Source organism: Oryzias latipes, chromosome 2, assembly GCF_053564925.1.
Source record: "Oryzias latipes strain Hd-rR chromosome 2, Olatipes_Hd-rR_3.1".
Classification (NCBI taxonomy): Eukaryota; Metazoa; Chordata; class Actinopteri; order Beloniformes; family Adrianichthyidae; genus Oryzias; species Oryzias latipes.
In genome coordinates, this window is record NC_136238.1 from 36,370,057 (window position 1) to 36,394,975 (window position 24,919).

Sequence of the window (24,919 nt, forward strand, 5' to 3'; positions counted from 1 at the left end):
CTAAATGTAATGAAAGAATGAATGAATGTTAAATAACCTTTTTTAGACCGAGGGCTATTTCATGGGCACTAAGCGGTTTGAAGGGCGCCACTAAAAACCTCCCAGCGCCCCCCCCCCCCTCCAAAAAAAAAAAAACCACACAGTTTGCGGACATCCTTGTGTGTGCCCTATTTTACACACAAAAACATGCGTGAATTTTCTAGACTTGTATTATGTGTGTGTGTGGGGGGGGGGGGGGGGGGGGGGGTTCAGGTTGCGGGCCGAACAAGAATAAACATTTATTGAACAGACTAAAGCTAAACTTTTAAAACTTTAACTTAATTTTAACCTTTTAAACATAAATGTAAATAAAAACAAACAGGAATATTAATCCGGAATAATAAATACATTCTGTGAAATTAAGCAAATATGAACAAACAAAGCCAGGGAATATTAATAATTAGAAATAATAAATCAAATTATTCCGTTTTATTTGCTCTTTTGTCCTTTTCTTAAAGCTGAACTCCTGACATCATTTTTAGCAATAAGTTCATTTCTGCTTGGTTTGTGAAGTTCTGTGTGTGTCTTTGGTCCTGTGTGTGTCTTTGGTCCTGTGTGTGTCTTTGGTCCTGTGTGTGTCTTTGGTCCTGTGTGTGTCTTTGGTCCTGTGTGTGTCTTTGGTCCTTTGTGTGTCTTTGGTCATGTGTGTGTCTTTGGTCCTGTGTGTGTCTTTGGTCATGTGTGTGTCTTTGGTCCTGTGTGTGTCTTTGGTCCTGTGTGTGTCTTTGGTCCTGTGTGTGTCTTTGGTCCTGTGTGTGTCTTTGGTCCTGTGTGTGTCTTTGGTCCTGTGTCTTTGGTCCTGTGTGTGTCTTTTGTCTTGTGTCTTTGGTCCTCTGTGTGTCTTTGGTCCTGTGTGTGTGTTTGGTACTGTGTCTTTGGTCCTGTGTGTGTGTGTTTGGTCCTGTGTATTTGGTCCTGTGTGTGTGTGTTTGGTCCTGTGTCTGTGTGTTTGGTCCTGTGTCTTTGGTCCTGTGTGTGTGTTTGGTCCTGTGTCTTTGGTCCTGTATGTGTGTTTGGTCATGTGTCTTTGGTCCTGTGTGTGTCTTTGGTCCTGTTTGTGTCTTTGGTCCTGTGTCTGTGTATTTGGTCCTGTGTGTGATGTCCTGTGTGTGTCTTTGGTCATGTGTGTGTGTCTCTGGTAGGGCTGGGCGATATGGCCTAAAAATAAAAAATTAACAATACAGCTCATATCTGGGGTCTAAGGCTTTAAAGAAATTAATAAACCCCGTCTTCTCCACGGAAAAGATGATGAAGCAGCAGGAGTCCCCCCCGCGGCCGACTCCTCCAAAAACAAAATCCTACAGCGGCCGCGTCTCAAATGAATATATCGGTACAAGTAATAATTACAACGCAGTGTTTTTTATTAACAAATAACAGTAACAACCAACTATCTAACTAATGAACCAATTATACAGGCGTTGTAGAATGAGTATGTGTGTGTGTCAGGGCGCGTGCGTGTGTAAGAGGACTGGGCGCGTGCGAGCCTTTGACTCTGATGGGAATTAGGCAGCGTGGGGGGGGTCTCTTCCTCCACATCTGTGGCAGTAAACCCAGACCAGTTCCATCAACAGATAATTTGATTCCTTTCTTGGGAACAAACTTCCCACTCTCGCCGGTAGCCATGCTGTCGCTTGCTGCTTCGTGTGTCGATTGTCATGTGCCATACCGCCGTGTGAAACTAATGCTACGGAAGCTCTGGGGAGCCAAAAATGCGCCACATAAAAACTCGATTTTGTTATTTTTGAAATCGCCCGTAACAAAAAATTCGAATTAATTCATTTAATCGATTTATCGCCCAGGCCTAGTCTCTGGTGCTGTGTGTGTGTCTTTGGTCCTGTGTGTGTGTCTTTGTGAAACATATCAGAGGGATTTGATTATTTAAAAACCTGTTATTGTGAAAATCATGTTTAGGTCTCATAAAACATTAAAAACTTAATTACAGAACTCATCAGTGGGATTACTCCAAAATATTTGCCATTTTCCTAATTTTTTACAACACCAACATTAAAATCCTCCAAAATTCTCAATACTTTCATAAACAAATGATCTATTGTTTATTTATGGTCTGAAAAAGTGCAGCTGTTTTCCAGCCAGCATTACCTGCTGTCTTTATTTATACGTTACTATCACCAACTAAACAACCGTAAAAATAAATGGATATGGAAAATACAGACAAGTATTAAAAATGTCTGCAATAGTTAGTGAAGAATGACATTATTAGAATGAGCTGCAGTAGCGGTTTTAGGCACGGGCCATACGGGCGATCGCCCGGGGCGGGAAAATGACGGAGGGGCGGCGCCAGCGGCTCAGCTCTTGTAAAATACTTTATGCACCACTATTGGTTTACTTATATCACAGAGTTTGTAACAGCCTGAAACCTGGCGGCGCCCCCGCCCCGCAGCTGAGCTCCCTCCTGTCTTTGAGAAGTAGACGCAAATGTGTGTGAGAAGGAGAAGGGAGGGGGCGCGGGGTGAAGAAGGAGAAGGGAGGGGGCGCGGGGTGAAGGGTGCAGGCTGAGAGGTGAGCACGGAGCGCAAAACGCATGCGCAAACCTGGCTGGATCTTCTTCCAGGGGGGCAACGGTCGCGGGCCGCGGCTCAGTGCTTGATGAAAAAATAAAAATAAAAATTGCGCCGCCATGTAGCGAATTGGCGCCCCTGGGTGCAGCTGCACGCGCTCCTGCTGGAAATGTTTGACGAGGGGGGGGGCTGCGGGTATAAAAAAGGTATAAAAAAAATCAGGCTTTTTTGGTTATTTTTGTGTGAAATGCCCAAATAAAAAATGGGAAAACAAAAAAAATTCTTCACTTAGATGACAGTTGGTTTAGTCGACAGACTTGATACCTATGTCAGGACATTTATGCTAAATGCAGAAACATCTGAAATATGGAGAAAAAAGGTCAAAGCTGGTGCCCAATTTAGAAAGAAAAGAGAAGAAGAGGAGAAAAGAGACAAAGAAAAGGGTATTATCGCATAGCTAGATGCACGTTTTCTAAATTTGAATGCTACCTGCCCTACAACAACAACAACGTTGCAGAGGAAAAATCTCTTGTTTGGTCTATCATGACCAAAATTGAAGTAGGCCCAAATATTGCAAATAACGTCATTTTTAAGATATTTATTCTTAAATGTTTGCTCTGCCTTAACTTGTAACATTAGTTATGATTCGTGTGTCTGTCTGCTCTGCTGTAACACAAAGTTTTTGTTGTGTTTTATTGTTGTATATTAGTTCATAATGTTAAATAAGCTGTGATGGTAGCATGCTGCTGCTGCTGCTGCTGCTGCTGCTGCTGCTGCTGCTGCTGCTGCTGCTGCTGCTGCTGCTGCTGCTGCTGCTGCTGCTGCTGCTGCTGCTGCTGCTGCTGCTGCTGCAGCTGTTAGCTTTTCAAAACTCCAGTTGATCAAGTCATACCTGAGATCACCAATGTCTCAGGAGCAACTCACTAACCTGCTATTGTTAGTATCAATCATTCAGGGGGGGAGCAGATTTCATATGATGACGTTATTGACAAGCTTGCATCAGGAAGGCCACAAAGGTTAGGTTTTAGTTAGTGTTTCTGTTCTTAGTGCTGCAGTTACATTTATTCTAGTGTATTATTAGTGTGATTTGTAGTTTATATTTATTTCAGATTATTTGTGTTTGATTAAATATTTCCTAACTGTATTTTCAGTTACAATAAATGGACAAAGTGACTCTATTGGGGGGGGGGGGGGGGGGGGGCGCCAGAGGAGGGTCTCGCCCGGGGAGTAATTCAGGGTAGAACCGCCACTGATGAGCTGAGTAATTTAAGCCAACCGCTGATCCGGGTGTTCCACAATGGTCTCCGTGTGCCGTTTCACCTCGCAACCTGCACCCACTACCCCTCCCCTTCTCCTCCTCACACACACGCACCTCTTTCTCAAAGGCGGGAACACCGATTCACAAGTTTCAGGCCGTTCCATCCTCTGCCATATATTTCATGACAGCAGAACTGAAGTGCATTAATTACTAAATAGCAAGCACTGAATCACCACCCTTTACTATCCAGGTAAGTACCGTTGTGCCCAAGTCTAAATTAAATATCCTCTTACTTAGTAGCGGCTCCACTTGACATGTCCGAATCTGCTCCCCGTGCCCCATGCTAAGCACAACCCCAGTTTGTCGAAAACGACACTCACATATGTTGGCAGTCTGTTATGTCTGTTAATTTTGAACACGCCCACCAACATCCAAACAGCATTAAACTCACTTCTGCTCACAGCTCCCTCACTTCTGGTGAGCAATTGAACACACCCTAGATTCCCCACTTCCCATGAGTCTTAAAAGCTGAAGGCGGGGCTAAACCCCAGATCGCCACAATATATTGATTTGTTATATGAGCAGTGCTATTTTTGGGGCACTCGCGTTAAATGATATTTACCCTTCCAATCATTTTTACATTCTCTCTTTAACTGGGATAGTGATCTTTTTGTCTTTTGTGGAAATTATGTAGAAACTGTGGAACATCTTTTATTGGAATGTTTTCATGTAAAAGAGTTTTGGTCTTCTTTTCATAATTGGCTCAAATACAAAAATATCATCAGTAGCCCTTTAAAATTCGATTACAATTTATTCACAAAAATCTGGACTTTCTGATTAATGCACTGATTGTAATTTCAAAGCATTTTATTGGGTGAAATCTCACATTAATGGATTACTCAACCGTCTCAACCTATTCTCTAAATCTTTACATTACATGAATCATAAGAATGCCCAGACATTGTGTAATTTATTTGATCTATTTCAACTTTTGTAATGGACCCTTATTTTTATGGATTATTTTTTTTAAGTTATATTTATTTTTAAAAAAAATTTGTCTACCTAATTGATAGTGATAGATAGCTGTGGAAAACATTGATGATGTCATGATTGTGAGTTTCCCACAGATTTCAAAAATGTCCCACAGCTGCTCACAACAGAGGACACACTTTGGACTTGGTTATTACCTACAGCAGGGGTGGGCAATTCCAGGCCTCGAGGGCCGGTGTGTCTGCACGATTTCCAGATAGTCTTGCCCTACTCATGGCTGATTACCTGGTTCAGGTGTGTCCAGCCAATAATCTTGCCCTAGTCATGGCTGATTACCTGGTTCAGGTGTGTCCAGCCAATAATCTTGCCCTACTCATGGCTGATTACCTGGTTCAGGTGTGTCCAGCCAATAATCTTGCCCTACTCATGGCTGATTACCTGGTTCAGGTGTGTCCAGCCAATAATCTTGCCCTACTCATGGCTGATTACCTGGTTCAGGTGTGTCCAGCCAATAATCTTGCCCTACTCATGGCTGATTACCTGGTTCAGGTGTGTCCAGCCAATTAGAACATGCCAGAGCAGGGTATGCTGTAAAACATGCAGGAATGCGGCCCTCAGTGCCCACCTCTGACCTACAGCCTGTCTGCTGGAGGGTCCAGTCTGTCCAGTTGTGTATTTTTGTGTACATCTTTCCAAAACTGTCCAGAAGCCACTTGTGTACACATTCCAATGTACACATCTGGAGCAGCTGCTTGTGCTGGTGGAACCACACCCCGGTGTGTTCAAGTCCCGACTGTGCGCCATAAATGCAGATGCCAGTAACATGTGTCACACATGATCCATGAGTGTTCATTGATGTTTTTTTATCAGACACTACTGTGTGTTTGTTTCTGTCACCAGTGGAATCATCACTTTCCTTCTCTAGAACCAGAAGAACAAACTGGAAGACGGGAGTTCAACCATCACCCTGAAACAAAGTTTACCTTTAAACTGTGTCAATGTCAGATGGAGAAATAGAATAGAATGTAGAAGATTAGAAGAACTTAGAAATGGAACCTGTGTAAATCACTTAGCATTGAATTTTAATTAAATAATGACAATTTTGATTATTTTTTTCCAATTTTAAATTAATGACACGTTTGTTAAATAATATAATGGCATCTATATTTATTGCTTCCATTAGTCTCTTGTTGTCCTCCAGACTCCTCAGACATATTCATATTCCAATGATCACAGAGTTTATTGAAGCTTGACAAAACCCAAAAGTCCTAAAAACGTATAAAAGGCTCCTTGTTGTGTTTGTGTCCCTGCAGTCCTCCCCCAGCATTGGATGACTGAAGAGGCAGATCAATGCAACCAGCAGAGGAACTTTAGAGTGGAACAGGAGGAACCAGAACCTCCACAGATTCAAGAGGAACAGGAGGAACCAGAACCTCCACAGATTAAAGAGGAACAGGAGGAAACAGAACCTCCACAGATTCAAGAGGAACTGCAGAGCTTTAATGTAACTGATAGTCAGGATGAAGAAGAAAACCAAAATGAAGAATCAACATCAACTACAGATGAAGAGACAGACCCACAGAACAGAGATCAGAGGAAGAGGAGGGACAGAAGTCATGTCCAAAGTGTGGACAGCTCTCACATGTCAGCAGGTCAGTGTGACTCTGATCTTCATCTCCACACTATATGTATGTTCACTTCAACAACGGTTCTATCTTGAGCTTCAAGCTCTCCAAACATGCAGTCCATCAACAGCGTGTCTTGGAAGAGTCTCTCCTGTCTCTTCCAGTTGAAAAGACAGAAGACATTATTGGTCAGTGCAGCCGACAAAATTATTCAAATCATATGATCTTAGTTAGTCCCTCCAGCTAACGACAAACAGGAAACCTTAACAGATCAAAGAGAAAATTGTTAACAGATAAAAAAGTACAATCTGTTTTGTCGTCTGTGGTTCTAAGTTTGTAGTTCAGTTCTTTTCAGCAGATTTCTCTGTCAAACCCAAAATCCCATCTAAACCTCTTTGATGTCTCCATGTCTCCAATTCCAGACATTCAGACAGATTCTATTTCCAAAACTACATTTCAAGCTAAAACCCAAAGACAGGGTCCTGCTCATGGATCTGCAGACAGAAAAGATTCAAACCTGAACACATCAGTGAAAAACTGCTTAGTGTCGGAATTGTTCTCCATTTTTTTCTGGACTGATTCTTCCTCCAGTGCAGCTTCATCTTCATCAAACTGCTCCTCATTGGTGGGTGGAAACACAACAGGGAGGTTTTTCTGTGTCCAGTTCAGCTCCATGAATGTTCAGGCTGTTTAATGTCAGTGATTTCAGTTTAGAAAAACTGCATCTCTGCTGAGATTTGCTTCACTTCCATAAGAACCTCAGCAGCATCAGGATCATTTTGTTGATGGTTTGTCTGTGGAATGACATTTCATACTCATAGCTTCAGTGGAGATCAAGAGTCTGGAACCTTTAACACTAAAAGAACCATTTGATCCAGTTTCTTCCAGACCAAAACCCAACAAGAGCCACAAAGTTCCACTTCACTGTTTAACAAAATACTTTTTATTTCTGTTTTTCTGACTGCTAAGAAAATCATTTATTAAATGTAGCTTTTAAAAATTTCCCAAAAATTAAATTATGACAGTGTTTTCAGAACTGTCATGAGATGAATTCTTTGTGTGATTAATCAATCACTAACTATTACGTCATTTCATGAATCTATTTTTAATCTAACCTAATAATTGCTGTAAAAAGCCTGAAGTCTGAAAAGAGCTATTTATCTGAGGGCTACATGCTATGTATCCCATCATGTATCAGACTTGTCCCATAATGCAAGTCAGGTCCATAAATATTGGGACAGAGACTCATTGTCAGCATTTTTGAATTTGAATCGAAACGAACAAGATGTGTTCCTCCACGCTTAATGTTTTTAGCACGTATTAGCTTAATGCTAAACCTTCTTCCAGCCAAGAAAGAAGCACTGGCCGCACGGATTTAAAAATTATGAGCGAGCAGGCCCTTAATAATAATCAGAACAGTAATAAAAGCACATTTAGAAGATCTTCTCCTGCAACTTCACGCTGATTTTGCTGTTCCAGGACAGCTATAGCCCCATGAACAGCTCTAGCAGATTTCACCATGCTAAACTTTTGCCGTTTGCTGGTTGGGCTAACACTCACTGACATCATCGCCCCACATCCCTCCTGGAAATGCAAACTGGAATTGAGTTTTGAAACACTATTCGCAGAGTGGATGTGAAAACGAAAATCCCCTCTGCATTTGTTTTAATTATGACGCAGAATAAGCGGTTTTAATGTAGAAAAAGAAAACGTATTTTGAACGATTGATTTTTTTTTATTTTAATTTTGAGTCATTTGATTCAGTTACATTGTGAAAATGAAAAAGCATTTCTGTTACTGATTATAATTGGTAACGCTTTCTTTTAGAGTACTTACATGGTACTTAAGTGGTATTTACGTGGTAATTATTGTGTAACTACTGGGTACTTTTAGGGTACTTACATGGTTCTTTTTATGGAATTTACTGGGTACTTACATGGTACTTTTTATGGAATTTACTGGGTACTTACATGGTACTTCAATAGGAAAATACTAAAATGAACTAACAAACTGACTAAGCTATACTGGCATCCCTGCCCTTAGACCCCCCTTCGCGGTAAGGAAAAACTCCTAAAAAAACAGAGTCCGGAAAAAACGAAGAAACCTCAGGGGTGCCCATATGAAGGAGGGATTCTCCCCCAGGACGGACAGGCGATTTACCAGAACTCTTAGAGAAGAATGAAATTATCTAACACAACAACTACATATATAAAGTCCAGCAGACGAGCTTCATCCAGCCGTGTTTGGGGGGGACAGTCAAAGGCGCGAGTCGAGCCGGAGACAGGAACCACAGCGACAGTGGCTCAGGTGGTTGACCGGGTCGTCCAATGATTGAAGGGTTGGCGGTTCGATCCCTGCTCCCACCAGCCAAAATATTGTTGTGTCCTTGGGCAAGACACTTCACCCTCCTTGCCTCCAGTGTGGCTCCACCAGCGTGCGTGAATGATCCCCGTGATGGTCAGAGGGGCCGTAGGCGCGAACTGGCAGCCACGCCTCTGTCAGTCTGCCCCAGGGCAGCTGTGACTACAACCGTAGTTACCATCACCAAGTATGAATGAGGAGTGAATGAATAATGGACACATTGTAAGCGCTTTGAGTGTCTTGAAAAGCGCAGATAAATCCAATCCATTATTATTATTATTACAGCCAGGTGTAGGAGCAGGAGCAGAGACGAGGTACTCGGTCAGGTACAGAGCAGAGACGAGCCAGAGATGAGCCAGTACTCGTCAGAGGCAGGATCCACAGCCAGGTGTAGGAGCGGGAGCAAAGGCGAGGTAGACGGTCAGGAACTGGAGCACGGATGAGCCAACTGGAGTCTGGAAGCACTGCCACTCCCCAGGAGGGGAGAGGAAAAGAGGGACAATACATGAATCGCACTGTACCAAACAGAGGCATGGAGAACTAAATGATAAATGATGATCAAAAATAGAGAAGAGAGGAAGGGTAGAAGTAGATGAGAAAAGAGGACAATTTAAGTCTGCACTCACGTTTCATGGTATTTACCATAAATTTACCACAGAAACTACCCCTTAAGTACACTGAAACTGGACTGTAAAAGAAAGTCAGCCCTATTTCCACTCAACTACATGGTAATTTCAGTACTAAATACTGGGTATGTTCACTTGAATATTACTTGGTATTTACCATTTAAGTACACTAAAACTGGACTGTAAAAGCAATGGCGTGCGGGCCGCTGGCTGGCCAGTAGACAGAGACAGCCAGCTGATATTGTAGTTTGGGGTCGAATAGGAATAATAATATTCAGGGCTTGTCTTTTATTAACATACTCTTTACATGAACCCTCCAACTAGAAAAACAGAGTCGTCCATGTTTGCATCTTCTGCAGCAGACAGATTGTTTGTCTCTATGTGATCCTCTAATGTCAGCAATGCAGATATCGCTGAAATTGATGTGGTTCCGTGGGCTCACCTGCTGGCCTGTTCTCCTCCCCCTCCATTCATCCCCTCTGCCACATAATAAAACTTTAAGTTGAGAACTTAACCCCGGTTCTCTGAAACATGAGTGAGGTATCTCACTATGGGACACGCCCCCTGCGCTGTCCCCCAGAAGCTCTTTTTCATTACGCCAGTCTTGACTGGCAGACAGAAGGTGACGTCTGCTCTCAGGAGGTGGGACTTCCTCCTGCTATAAGAGCCGGACGCCATCTTCTCTCCTCAGTCTAAGTAAGCACACCTCTTCTCGCTCCAGGCAAGGAGGGTGATCTGGTGAGATACCTCACTCGTGTTTCCGAGAACCGGGGTTAAGTTCTTAACCTAAAGTTCTCTTTCAACATTCGTTTCTGTATCTCACTATGGGATGTAGAGACCCATCCCATAGTGATGTCCCTTAAATTGGCCGTTGACGATGTATGCAGTCAACCATCGGGATGGACGATGTCATCGTCGCGGGGGGGGTATTTTTACATTTTTCGTTGCTATTCGTTATTTTACTTTTTTTCATTTTATTTCCCAACTAATGGTTAATCCGCGATGATCCACTATAAACTGAGGGAAGTGACTTTAACAAAAAAGTAATAAACAAAATAGAAAAGAAGTAGTCGGCTCCCGCACTTAACTAGTGAAGTGGACCGGCGGAGCGCGGACTTCCAGCTTTGTGTTTGATGGGAAGGGGGGGGGTGCTTTGTTACATGAGCGGTATGTGTGGGAGATTTAAGACTGCGATCCGTCCCGCAGCTCTAGGGGTACACAAGCAACCGAACTCAGAACCGGGTCTAAAGTGTGTGTCTGAGCACAGCTCGGATCGTCAGCACACACAGCGGTTTGAGCTTCAAAGCAGAAATGTGGCTCAGTCCTTAGAAAACATTCAAACAATCACGTGGATTTGTGTTTCCAGTCGTGTCCCGACTAAATAAAGGCTGATGTTATTACCACATGTTTACGTGCAGGGCCACTCAAAGCTAATGTTGTTAGCCCGTGTAAGCATACTGCTAATCCTGGCTTCGTTTAGAAAAAGCACTGACCACACGGATCAAAATTCAAATGATGAACAAACAGGTGTTTCATAATAACCGTAACATTATTAAAAGGACGTTTAAAAGATCGTCTCGTATTTTACCGAGCTGACATGTCAATGTATATAGCCGCTCGGCGCTGTTATCGTTTTGTATTGAATTGTTACATTCAATAAAGTTTGGAAAAAAAAGCCCCTCGGTGGAAGTTGTATCCACTTCCGGTTTTCAAACCCTACTGCGCATGTGCGAATGATTTATTCCGACCGAAATTGTGACCTTAGTGAACGTTTTTATATTCTGAAAACATTTTTCTGGGCCCATCTACACGCTTGGATTCTAATCCGACCATTGATCCCATCAAGATATTTTGTACATGTAACCGTGGCTTATGGCGTCGACTCGCAACGTGGCGGGGGCGTGGCATCACAATGGTGGTCTCTCCATCGGGATGTCAGTCACCCATCACGATGGCTGCGTGAGGCAGCCCTGGTCTAGTGACATCCAGTCTATAAAATCTGATGAAAGTGTGAGGCGTTGCCCAACTGGCAGCCGTGCACACATCATCCAGAAAGATGCCCTGAAAAACTGCCCATGATAATGCCATGCCGCGAGTGGAATGAGCGCGCAGGCCCGCCGGGGGTGTTAACCCCTTGCTGTTATAAGCCATGGTTATAGCGCCCACAACCCAGTGTGACAGGCGTTGTTTGGTTATAGGCTTTCCTGTGTGAGGAGAAGCCCACGACACAAACAGCTGCTCAGATTTTCTGAAGCCAGCCGTCCTCTCCACATACATGCGCAGCGCCCGCACAGGGCGCAATGTGTGAAGCCTCTCTTGCTCCGTAGAGGAAAAAGGAGGCGGATTCAATTCCAAAAACTCAATGGGGTGGCAAGGTATGGTAGGGTTGAAAACCTTGGGCATAAATGCCGGATTCGGTCTCAACAAAACCTTAGAATCCCCTCTGGAGAACTGCAAACAGGACGGGTGAACTGACAACGCATGGATGTCGCTCACTCGTTTAGCAGAAGCTGTAATAAGCAGAGCTGTTTTAAAAGAGAGCGCTTTGAGGCTGACTTGCCTCAGTGGCTCAAACGGTGCGCACAACAGCGCGTCCAGCACCACCGGTAAATCCCAAGGAGTAACAAGGTATTTCGACACCGGTCGGCGCCGACGTGCGCCCCTCATAAACTGACAAATAAGCGGATGCTGGCCCACTGTTTTGTCATTAACACCTATGTGACAGGCGGATATGGCCGCCAGATACACTTTAATGGTGGAAAAGGACAAACCTTTTTCAATCAGTTCCTGAAGGAACGATAGAATGACTGGGACTGGGCTCTGGAAAGGCATTACGGCCATTTTTACGCACCAGTCCTCAAAAACGCGCCATTTGACGCCGTAGGCGGAGCGGGTGGATCGTGTCCATGACGTTGTGCGGGAGTCCCGCTGCCATGAGATTCAGCCTCTCACGAGCCAGGCCCACAGAGCCAGGCGTTCCGGATGAGGATGAAAAATTTCCCCGCGGGCCTGCGACAGGAGGTCCCTGCGTAAAGGCAGAGGCCACGGTTGGCTGTGCAGCATCTGAATGATGTCCGCTAGCCAGTGTTTCCCGGGCCACCGAGGGGCTACGAGGATGAGAGAGTGTTTCCCCATCCGAACCCTGGTGAGGGTAGGGGCAATCAACTCCAACGGTGGGAACGCATACAGAAGTCGGCACGGCCACTCGTGCGTCCACCCCCAGGGGGGCGCTCTGGTCCGTCAGAGAGTAGAACATTTGACACTGGGCGTTCTCCGCTGACGCAAAGAGATCGACCTCTGCTTGACCGTAAATGCTCCACATCTGGGCTACCACCTGGCTGTGGAGCTTCCATTCCCTGTAACGCGGGTTCCCTCTGGAGAGCAGGTCGGCTCCCCGGTTCATTATCCCCGGTACATGGATGGCCCGCAGCGACAGAAGACGGGAGCTGCTCCACATAATCAGTCTGTGTGCTAGCGTGTGCAACTGAAGTGAGCGCAGCCCTCCTTGTCTGTTGATATACCACTGTGGTATTGTCGGTCCTGACTAAAACATGGCGCCCTTTCAGGAAGGGTAAGAAATGTTTCAGTGCAAGAGACACCGCCAGGAGTTCCAAGCAGTTTATGTGAACTGATCGCATGTGGGAGCCCCACAGACCGTTCACTGTCCTGCCCTCGTGAGTGGCTCCCCAGCCTGTCAGCGAGGCGTCTGTAGGTGATCACCTGTCTTGTTTGCACGGTTTCCATGACAACACCCGTGGTGAGGAAGGAGATATCCCTCCACTTGTGTAGGGCGAGAATGCACGTAACCGTAGCAAGCACTCACCGGTGACCATGGCGGGCGGGGCTTAGATTGAGCGACGCCACCCACCGCTGAAAAGGACGCATGTGTAAGCGGCCAAAAGGGATGACGGACAGCGCCGATGCCATCAGCCCGAGGAGTTTGAGGCACAGTCTGAATGTTATCCACGCCCCCCTGCGGAACTGTGACAGACACGCCCGGAAGGCTGTCACTCTCTCCGCTGAGAGTCGCGCTCTGAACTCGACCGAGTTCAGGGATAAGCCGATGAAAGTGATCGTTTGAACTGGTGTCAATACGCACTTTCCCCAGTTTACTGTGAAGCCCAGTGCAGTTAGGTGCGATGTGAGCAACCCGGCCTGCCTCCTGAGTTCTTCGGGAGACTGCGCTGCGAGCAGCCAGTCGTCTATATACATGGCCAGCCGAACGCCCATCTGTCTCATGGGTGCGACAGCGGCCTCCGTGCATTTCACAAACACCCGCGGACTCAGTGAGAGGCCGAAGGGGAGCACTAGAAACTCGTAAACCTTCCCTCGAAAGGAAAATCTGAGATACTTTCTGTGAGGGGGGTATATTGGGACGGGAAAATATGCCTCTTTAGAATCTATGGGGACAAACCAGTCTCCTGGACGCACAAACCGTACCAGACCTGCGTGTGTTAGCATTCTGAATTTGTACTTCCTCAAGTATTTGTTCAGTGCTCGCAGGTCTAGAATCGGACGCAGGCCTCCGCCCCGTTTTGGGACCAGGAAGTATCTGGAGTAGAAACCGCTGTGAGCCTGCTCCGATGGCACTAGCTGAATGGCTCTTTTGCCTTGCAGTGTTTTGATCTCTTCCTGCAAAAATTGGTGCATTTTGCCCCCTGGCCTGCGACTGCAGTATACCATTGAAAGGGGGAGGGGTGGATGCAAACTGGAGTCTGTAACCCTTGGTAACAATGCTTATAACCCAGTCTGGCGCCCCGCAGTGCCACCATTGCTGTGATTTGTCCGAGAGCGGGCCGAGCGGCTTCCGCGCTGAGACACTGGTGGGCGTGGCCAACACGAGTTGCGCTGGCGCAGGGCTCGTTGCTACCACGGTGCTGGGCTGCTGTGCCACTGGTGGAGCAACAGCTCCCTCCTGTGGCCTCATGTGCAGCTGCGCAGCTCCCACTCGGCTTCCCGTCATTTGTATGTGTTTTGTTTTTTGTTTTGTCTTTCTGTGTTGAGGCTGCGCCCTTGGCTCGGGGCCTGGTTGCGCGCCTCGGGGATTTTTTATTTGTGTTGGTTTTAAAAACCTTTTCAAACACTTTCTGGGACACAACTGTGGCTCCACTGAGCTCTCTGTGGGTCCCTCTTTTCTCCTTTTCAACTGGCTGTGAACTGTGAGGGCCACCTGTGCCTCTGCACGCCTTTTGGTCGGGCTGGAACATGCCCTGGAGAAAAACGACAGGAACGGAACGTGTCGTGGAAGGGGGGAAGCAGGCTTCTGGTTGTGCCCGCTCTCCATCCCTGTTGGTTGCGCCCTAGGTGGCACGCCTCTTTTTCTTTGCGCTCTGAGCGACAGGAGGCGCTGGCTGGGCTGCCGTTGTCACGTTGGGAGCAGACGGTTTCTAGGCCCAGGCCCCTCTGGCCTCAGCAGGCTTTCCGTGGCTCCGGTCACCTGGCTGAGGCTGGTTTTTCGGAGTGCGGTAAGCTGGTCTAGCTACCGCTTGAGCGAAGGAAAGACGCGGTGCAGCTGGGGTAGGAGGGGGTACCTTCCTGGGCAGACACAGCTGCAGCGCTTCACCTTCCCGTTTCTTCTCCTCACAGCGCCTTTGCATTGTGGCCATTGCTGGCCCAAATAGGCTCTTTGGGTCCACCGGCACATCGAGGAGTTGAGTCTTCTCCTTCTGAGAGAGACTGGATAAGTTCAGCCACGGGGCTCTTTCCTGGACAACCATGAGGGCCATGTCTCGCCCAGAGGTTTGGACTGCGGACCTGTAGAGACGCAGACAAAGGTCTGTGACTACGCATAGCTCGTTCCACAGGTCTGGGGTTGGTGTGCTTGACATCTGTTCCTGCAGCTCTGCCTGGTAGGCTAGGAGCAGAGAAGATGCATTCAGGGCTTTCACCGATGCGGCAACTGCCTTGTAGCCCTTTTCGGTGAGAGTTGACTGGAAGCAGTCAGCTTTCGAGGGCAGGGCAGGGCCCGCGGAAGTCATGGTGGACTTCTGTGTCGGGTGCAGGTGGGATGCCAGCAGCGGTTCGACTGGAGGGATCTGCGAGAATCCCTTCTCCTCCATGTTGGCCCTGTCGAATGCCGAGCCTCCCAGGACGGGGCTTTTGGCTGAAAAGGGGGTGCTCCAGGTCCTGGTCGCTTCCTCCAAGCACTCAGGGAACACTGGCAGCAGCTGTCTGCTGGAAGACTTGGCTTTAGGCAGTCTTTTTCCCTCATAGCGAGACGTGGTGGCCTCAGTGAGGGCTTCAGGCCACTTAATGCCCAGCTTTTCAGCTGCTCTTCTGCAGACATCATGCAGGTCCATCGCGGCGGTCGGGTTTGGGAAGCCGCCGCACGCGTCGCCCGCAGCCAAGGCTGATGGACTCGTCTCCGGAGTCGGGCACAGTGTCCTGAAACTCCGGGGGCGCGGCCTCCTGCTCCTCCATGCCCTCGAGTGGCGCGACCGTATCCAGTTGGTCGCCCCAGCTCATGCCTGCCACCTCTCCCTGCGTAGACTCCTCTGGTAGTGGGGGGCTGGTTACCCCCAAGACCGGGTCCGCCTTGGACAGACTAGCTTGGCGCGCTAGTCTGCGTCTCAGGGTCTTGAGGGAGAGGCGCGCACAATACTCGCAGCTAGCCGGAGATGCTAACGCCTCCTGGGCATGTTGCAGCCCCAGACATGCAGCACAGGCAGAATGGGTGTCTGCCCCGGCGATTTTGCTACCGCATGGGCAGGCTCTAGGCAGAGGTCTGAACGTTTCCATGGCGAGGAAAGGTTCAGGCTCCATGACGACTTCGTCGACTCCGGTTGAGAGCGAAGCGCGAAAATTACTACTATGGTGACTAGTTCTAACGGGTGCTGTTTGGAGACAGACCAACCGCGTGACCCAGACAAGCTATGTAACACCGACTAGCGTTCAGCGACCGAGTTGTTAGCTCGCTCTAGGAACAGTTAAGCTAGCTTCGGATACTACACCTGCCGTCTGAGGATGCTTCTGGGAGCGAGAAGAGGTGTTAGACTGAGGAGAGAAGATGGCGTCCGGCTCTTATAGCAGGAGGAAGTCCCGCCTCCTGAGAGCAGACGTCACCTTCTGTCTGCCAGTCAAGACTGGCGTAGTGAAAAAGAGCTTCTGGGGGACAGCACAGGGGGCGTGTCCTATAGTGAGATACCGAAACGAATGTTGAAAGAGAACCTAGTTCGCCACTCCATTTTTGTGACTGCGCTTGGATTCTACAAAGCTCCTCCGGTTTCACAACAGAAATATGTCATCCCTCTGACTGGAACACCACAGAGCGGGTATCTAGGAACACAAGTCGATTTCCAGGGATCAGCCAATGTTTAGATCCCACCCACTTTCACTGATTGACAGACAGAATCATTCTGCTGGAAAAACTCTTCATGAAGTAAATAAGTCATTCTGAAAAACAGCAACATAAAAAAAGCTACTTTGGAAAATATTGATTTAGAAATCAGTTTCTGAAAAAAAGAGATACAATTATAATAATATTCAACCTGATTAAAATTAACATTTAAAATTCTGTTTTAAAATAATGAACAGGTTTTCAAAGCAAAATGAAATATATTTAATAATAAAATGGCTAATTTAAATTGAGCCATTTTTGTCAAATTGTTTCTGTCCATTTTTGACACATTTTCATCGTCTGCGCTGCCAGCGCACCTCCAGGCTAACACGCACACATAAACACACCCACCAACACCACCACAGGCAAGTTTCTGACCCCGATTGATGGTGCCCCAGACCTTGGTCCTGCAGGTGATTTCTAAATAAAATGAATACAATAACAGACATGTGAATGTAACTTTATTAGCAGAATATTCCTAACATAACACAACTGGTGTGCTGAAAGAAGCCTCAGAGACTGTGTCAAACATTTACTATAGATACCCACATGTTTACTGTCAATAATGACAAGAATCTAAAACATTCTATTTGTTTTCAAACTGTTTTCCTTTTTATAATTTCATATCAAAATAATTGGAGACAGAATGAGGTTAAAAGTACATTTTCTGTTAATCCCTCCGTCCCCTTTCTAGTAAATGTGTCCTATTTATCTCAGCATGATTTAATTTGTGTATACAGTTATATAACATTAAAAACCTGTTTGTACCATTTATGAATTACTTATCTGCAATTTCATTTCCTTAAAAAATCCAAAGAAAAAATATATTCCATCTTTAACTGGTTCAGACTATTTATTGACTGAAACAGCTCTCCTCATAGGGGGGAGGTGTAGGGGGGGGCTTTTTCAGCACAGTTTTATAATGTAGTGTTAAAGAAAACAAAATCCTTTTTTTTATTAAACATTTTTTAATGTGCATATACTGAATTAGGGTTGGGCGATGTCCCCTAATTTGGCCGTTGACGATGTTTGCTGTCAACCATCGGGATGGACGTTGACATCGTCGGGGGGGGGGGTATTTTTTACATTTTTTGTTCTTATATAACTGCTATTCGTTATTTTGCTTTTTTCATTTTATTTCCCAACTAATGGTTAATCCGCGATGATCCAATATAAACTGAGGGAAGTGACTTTAACAGAAAAAGTAACAAGCAAGATAGAAAAGAAGTAGTCCACTCCCGCACTTAGCGGAGTGGTCCGGCGGAGTGCGGATTTACAGCTTTGTGTTTGATGGGAAGGGGGGGGGGGGTACATGAGCGGTATGTGTGGGAGATTTAAGACTGCGATCCGTCCCGCAGCTCTAGGAGACAAGCACCCGAACTCAGAACAGGGTCTAAACGTGTGGTTGAGCACAGCTCGGATCGTCAGCAGACACACAGAGATTTGAGCATCAAAGCAGAAATGTCTCTCAGTCCTTAGAAAACATTCAAACAATCACGTGGATTTGTGTTTCCAGTCGTGTCCTGACTAAATAAAGGCTGATGTTATTCACATGTTGCAGCGCCACCCAAAGCTAATGTTGTTAGCCCGTGTAAGCATACTGCTAATCCTGGCTTCGTTCAGAAAAAGCACTGACCACACGGATTAAAATTCAAATGATGAGCGAACAGGTGTTTCATAATAACCGTAACATTATTAAAAGGACGTTTAGTAGATCATCTCGTATTTTACCGAGCTGACATGTCAATATATATAGCCGCTCGGCGCTGTTATCGTTTTGTATTGAATTGTTACATTCAATAAAGTTGGGAAAAAAAAGCCGCTCGGCGGAAGTTGTATCCTCTTCCGGTTTTCAAACTGCGCATGTGCGAATACTGCGCATGTGCGAATGATTTATTCCGACCGAAATTGTGACCTTAGTGAACGTTTTTATATTCTGAAAACATTTTTCTGGGCCCATCTACACGCTTGGATTCTAATCCGACCATTGATCCCATCAAGATATTTTGTACATGTAACCGCGGCTTATGGTGTCGACGCTCAACGTGGCGGGGGCGTGGCATCACGATGGTGGTCTCTCCATCGGGATGTCAGTCACCCATCACGATGGACGATGATATCGTCCATCGGCACAACCCTATACTGAATGATACTGCAATCATTTGTATTGATACTTAAGAATAAATAAAGTCACTATAGTAGATAAAAGGACCTGTTCTTGTGTCCCTGCAGTCCTCCCCCAGTGTTGGATGATTGAAGAGGAAGATCTCTGCATCCAGCAGAGGAACTTCAGAGTGGAACATGAAGAACTGGAACGTCTACATACTAAAGAGGAACCAGGGGAACTTTGCATCTGTCAGGATGAAGATCAGATTGATCTGAAGCAGGAGACTGATACCTTGATGGAGATTCCTACTTATGAGGAAGATGAGAACAGTGAAGCAGATCTAAACAATCAGCAGAGCTTTAATGTAACTGATAGTCAGGATGAAGAAGGAAACCAACATGAAGAATCAACATCAACTACAGATGAAGAGACAGATCCACAGAACAGAGATCAGAGGAAGAGGAGGGACAGAAGTCATGTCCAAAGTGTGGACAGCTCTCACATGTCAGCAGGTCAGTGTGAGTCTGATGTTAGAAAAAATCCCAAGAAGACAAGTCTTGGTAAGAAATACAAACAATCTCAAAAAGAAGAAAGACTTTCCTCTATCAAGTCTGATAAAAACTCAAGAATAATTACTAACCCGTCTGACGACATGGAAACTGGGTCTGATGAAAGATGTTATATCTGTAAAGAATGTGGTAAAAGCTTTGGTAACATATCTCTGTTCAGAATTCATATAAGAATCCATGCAGAAGATAAGAGATTTTCTTGTAAAGAATGTGACAAAAGTTTTAATCAAATACATCATCTCAAAACACACATGAGAACTCACACAGGAGAAAAGCCTTTTACTTGTATAGAATGTAAAAAAAGTTTTAATCAAATATCTACTCTCAAAACACACATGAGAACTCACACAGGAGAAAAGCCTTTTTCATGTGAAGAATGTAAAAAAAGTTTTAATCAAATACATCATCTCAAAACACACATGAGAACTCACACAGGAGAAAAGCCTTTTACTTGTATAGAATGTAAAAAAAGTTTTAATCAAATATCTACTCTCAAAACACACATGAGAACTCACACAGGAGAAAAGCCTTTTTCATGTGAAGAATGTAAAAAAAGTTTTAATCAAATACATCATCTCAAAACACACATGAGAACTCACACAGGAGAAAAGCCTTTTTCTTGTTAAGAATGTAAAAAAAGTTTTACTCTTTTATATAATCTCAAAACACACATGAGAACTCACACAGGAGAAAAGCCTTTTTCATGTAAAGAATGTAAAAAAAGCTTTTGTCATAGATTTAATCTCAAAACACACATGAGAACTCACACAGGAGAAAAGCCTTTTTCTTGTAAAGAATGTAAAAAAAGTTTTAATCAAATATCTGCTCTCAAAACACACATGAGAACTCACACAGGAGAAAAGCCTTTTTCATGTGAAGAATGTAAAAAAAGATTTAATCAAATACATCATCTCAAAACACACATGAGAACTCACACAGGAGAAAAGCCTTTTACTTGTAAAAAATGTGATAAAAGTTTTCGTCAAGTATCTTGTGTCAACAAACACATGAGAACTTGTAAGACTTTTTCTTGACAATGTAAGGATTTAGTGTAAACTCTAAATTCTAAACTTTTCTGATAAAAGGTCGACCTCTCAACCTCTGTACCACAGCAGAAGACTTTATTTTACAGGGGAAAAGTTCTGTATCTCAGAAAAATTAAATATTTTAAAATAAGCTTTTAATGCTTAAAACTTCTGGGGTGAAACCCCAGTGTTCTAATGAAGCTTTTAGTTCATGTACACAGAGCCACAGGCTGATGGCCTCCATACCATGTTGAAGCATTAACTTCATTAGAGGGAGGCACAAGTGAATATTAAATGTGTAGAAATGAACTTTCCAAAAAAAAAAATAAAAAAAACCTTGGTTGTTTTGATATTTGATCCGCTACAGGAGGTTCTTTGTCCCAATGATTTGCTTCCCAGCAGCAGTTAGACTATAGAATGACACAATTTAGGACTGTTGAAACTGCTGCTGGATTTACTTATTTAGTTATGATGTTTACTTTTACTTCCACTTTTTGTTACTATTTTAATTTTTACTGACTATTTGTTTTTTTAACTGCTATATTTCTTGTTTGGCTGCTGTAACAACTGAATTTCCCTCCAGGGATCAATAAAGTCTGGTCTTGTCTTATCCTGACAGCTTTTTAGGTTTTCATCTTCTCCAAGCCACCACTATCAAAAGCAAAAAAGGATCAATACATTTCAATCTAATGATACTAGACAATAAGTTTCACTGCTGACAAAATATGTAAAAAAAATTCACAAAATGAATTATTTTAGAATAGAAATTAGTTGTTTTGAATCATTAGAGTTAACATCTAGCAAAGTTAACATCTAGTAGAGGTAGGTATCGTTAAGATTTGATCTATTAACTCCTCTTAATCTGCTGCTTTTCACTCTGGTACCTTATTAGTATTTTTATGGATATTTTCTGGTGTAAGTTTACACTAAAATAAAATGATCAATAAATACTGTTAAGATTTGTCTGTCCTGCCTTTTTGTCTTCTATTTTCTTTATTTTTGCTCCTGAACATTGATTTGGAGGATTGTTCCAGATATGATCAACTCCATAGCTGCAGGGGGCAGTATAAGGAAAATGTGAATCCTAATCTACCAGGTAGGTAGATGGGAAGAGGTATTTAACTAGGTGACAGTGTGCAGGTGGGGGTTTTGTCTGGCAGTCTTGGTGAGCTGAACAACAAACATTTCTGATGTCTGTTTAATTATGTTCTGTTTTATTTCAAGGTTATCAAGCTCTCATCCATTCCATTTGTTGAAAATAAAAATAAGTTAAAATGAGTGGAGTTGTCCAGCGTCCTCCGTTGTCTCCTGAGCCATTTGAGTTGGGCAGCATTGAAAATGAAGAGAAATAACTCGAAAAATACCAACATGTATTTTTAGGTAATAAGGATGGGTAACGAGCCCCGGGGCAACATTCTTCAAGACCCCAGTATTGTTAAGATCTGACCTCAACGGTTCTGCTTTCGATACTGGAGAAGTAGCTTTTATGTGTCCCACAAAATATGAACATTATCTGCCATATTTAAATCACCAACTCAGTAAATTTTTCGTTATTTAATGATCATATTAATTTCACTATTCTGACTGAAGAGGACAGGTCTCTCTGGCTATTTGTGTGCACGGGGGGCGGGGTGAAGTAGCTCACACAGGAACGCTACCAAAGATATACGATGGCAGCAAGAGCTAAATGGTCCAAAATGCTGCGGCTCTTTGTGTTTTTGTAAAATAACTATCATGTTCCCAGATTGTTGTGGTGCCTTTAACATCGTCAGAGCGGGCTGGAGGAAGAGAGCAGTGTGAGCGCACGTGGAGGGGGCGTGTCTGCAGCTGTGAACGCCAACCAGAGTCTGTTATAGGACGGAAAGTTTTTCTTGAAAGACAGTCAGTGGCGATCTCGTAGGGGACATGTGAGCGCCCAAAAAAAAAAAAAAACAACTTTCTATCCCCCTAGACCAGGGGTCGGAACCTGTGGCTCTTTTGATGGTCACATCTGGCTCACAGACAAATCTTTAATTATAACGTCTTTTTTTCATTAGACCAGTCCTTGTTTGCGATGCTATGCCAGAGGGGCGCGCAGTAGTAGCGGTGCTTGCAGAGAGAAGAATCAGCACCATTTTACTTACTTACTTAATTAACTATTATCTATTATTTCACAGAGTTTTAACAGCCAGAAACCTGTTAATTGCTGTTCCTGCAACTGCGCGCTCCCATATCTGAGAAAGAGCGTGCAGTTGCAGGATCGGGATGAGTGAGGAAGAAAGGGTGTAGGGGTAGTGGGCACATTGTCATAACTTAAAACACAGAACCCGTCACTCACTGCAGCGTCAGTGTGTGTTTGGCTCCAAATCTGCATATGAGCAGTCTTTCTCACATCTACAGATCATTCAGACCAACCTATGATCACGTTTAATGGATGGAAGACTCAACGCCTGCATGAAGCTGAAACTCGCCACGTATCAACCAGACTAGACCATCAGCAAAACCACCACGCAGCACCAGGAGTCACATTAATGCTGTAACCAACTTCTTGGATCTTTTATTTTGGGAGAGGTGTGCCCCTCCCGAGTTACCCTAGAGACCAGGGGGCGTGGCAAGTTCAGAGAGTATTGTGGATTTTGAGTTGAAGAAGAATAAAGGAGTGGTGAGCAGATTCACTAAATGGCAGACTGAGTGTCCCGAGTTGTTTTTGACTACAGAGTGGCTGATTATTGAACCTTCCCCATCGCTCGGTTACAATGCTAAGAAATACTCATCATTTATTAGCAACAGCATAACAATGTTATTAAAAAGAATCCACAGACTTATTGGACTTTAAAAATGTTCAAATCACATCAAATGCACACATTCACTTGTATTTTTAGTTTTAAACGTATTGTAGCGGACTGAGTTTAACTGGTGGATGTTGGGTCGCGTTATATGTTCCCGAGTTCATTGAACGCATCATGCAGAGATCTGATTGGCCCTCAGTTCTGTCGCTTAGCCTGTCGTTGGGGAGTTTGAACCAATGGGGTTCAGCTATGGGCCGAATAAGGGAAATGGGAGGGCTGATGCGGCAGTGAGGGAATATAAAGTTGGGAGAAGAGCTCTCGTCTCGTCTCGGCGGGAGAGATTCAGGAGTTGTTGAATTAATTGTACGGCGTTTGTTACGGTCTGCAGTAACCAGAATAAAGAACCCTAAAAGAGGTTAAATCTCTGTGCCTCAGTGTGGGAAAGGGACACAACAATATTGTATGGCTCTTTCGAAATTACATTTAAAAATATGTGGAGTTTATGGCTCTCTCGGCCAAGAAGGTTCCCGGCCCCTGCCCTAGACTAAGACCACCCATTTCCGCGTAAAATTAATTCAATTTGCGTCAGGACGCCCCTACTATCCTGTCACCTTGCTGCTATTATGAACGTATGCTGTGTCTGTGTAGAACATGCTGGAGGGGGGCGGGGGTTGCATGCGGGGGAAAACAACGAACACGTAGAGAGGTGGGGGCGGGGCTTAGACTCACCGCTTATGATTCCAGACCCGCAATAAACTAACAGCTGCTTCTTGTTAAAAATCAGTTCTCATCCATACAATTGACATAATGCATTGGGTTTAATGGATTTAAAGAAAGAAAAATAAATAGAAAAAAAGTCTGCATCAAAGTGAATTTGTTTTCATAATCTCACTCATGACAGGCGGAAAAGTCTGTTCAATGTTGTGGAAAATGGACAAAAGATAAAAGGAAACATCACATTCATAAAAAATTAAAATCAATAATTAAATCAATGTCCTGACAGTATTTGGAATCAATACAAGTATTGCCAAATGAACTATAGTGATATATCAGCAAAAACATTTATTGATTTATGTCAAGCATCGCAGTCAAAGCAATATAGAATTTACCCATATTTATCAAACTCATTACTGAAATGCTGCAGTTTCATCCTTTGAACCAGATGGATCTGAATCTAGAGTCAAATATTCTAAGGAAATCATGGATTCACAGACATTTGATTGACTGACCGGCTGCTCTACAATAACTGGTGACCAGGGTTTTATTGTGCAAAAAGTCATAAGGAAGAAAATCCAAAAATGTTTACTGAATTTTGTTCCTCCTTTACTAATTTGTGTTTTAAAAAGTAAACTTAAAAAAAATTCAACACAGATTCAAAATTGGGAGCACATCCTCTCTGACGTCTCCACCTTAAATTTCAATGAGTCCAAGTCCAGATTTACAGACAATCATCTTCATCCACACTGAGGGTCTCAGCTGTTTGGGAGGAAGTGCTGCCAAGTGTCCAGCAGTAAAAAAAAAGACAAGAGAAGTTTAGAAGAACCATTGATGGAGGTTACAGAACTGTAGAAATGAGTCTTCTTTAGTGTTTAATATAATTCAACAGTTTAACTGAACTGTGTTAATAGGGGCGTTTAAATTAGAAAACAGCAGATATAGAAGACTAAATGAACAGAAATGTTACTGATTTGTTTAC

The 24,919-nt window shown here is 44.2% G+C and overlaps 2 protein-coding genes across 5 annotated transcripts in view; one reads left to right on the top strand and one right to left on the bottom strand.

Annotated features, from left to right (window-relative positions):
- The window catches only part of LOC144986863 (uncharacterized), a 307,472-nt gene that overhangs the window by 145,120 nt on the left and 137,433 nt on the right, over positions 1 to 24,919 (bottom strand). The window lies entirely within an intron of this gene.
- Positions 1 to 24,919, top strand: part of LOC144981344 (uncharacterized) — a 259,542-nt gene that overhangs the window by 3,865 nt on the left and 230,758 nt on the right. Inside the window, exons 2-4 of one of the 4 annotated variants that reach the window (XM_078936087.1) lie at positions 6,120 to 6,458; positions 9,078 to 9,205; positions 18,987 to 21,418. The exons of 1 other annotated variant lie outside the window; for it this stretch is intronic. In XM_078936087.1, coding sequence (XP_078792213.1) covers positions 6,120 to 6,458; positions 9,078 to 9,205; positions 18,987 to 19,007 — 488 coding nt within the window. In that variant the 3' untranslated portion in view covers positions 19,008 to 21,418. Of the gene's footprint in view, positions 1 to 3,755; positions 4,067 to 4,619; positions 6,459 to 9,077; positions 9,206 to 18,986; positions 21,419 to 24,919 lie in introns of those variants that run through there. 2 more of the 4 variants (XR_013650987.1, XR_013650986.1) reach the window with 2 other exon arrangements.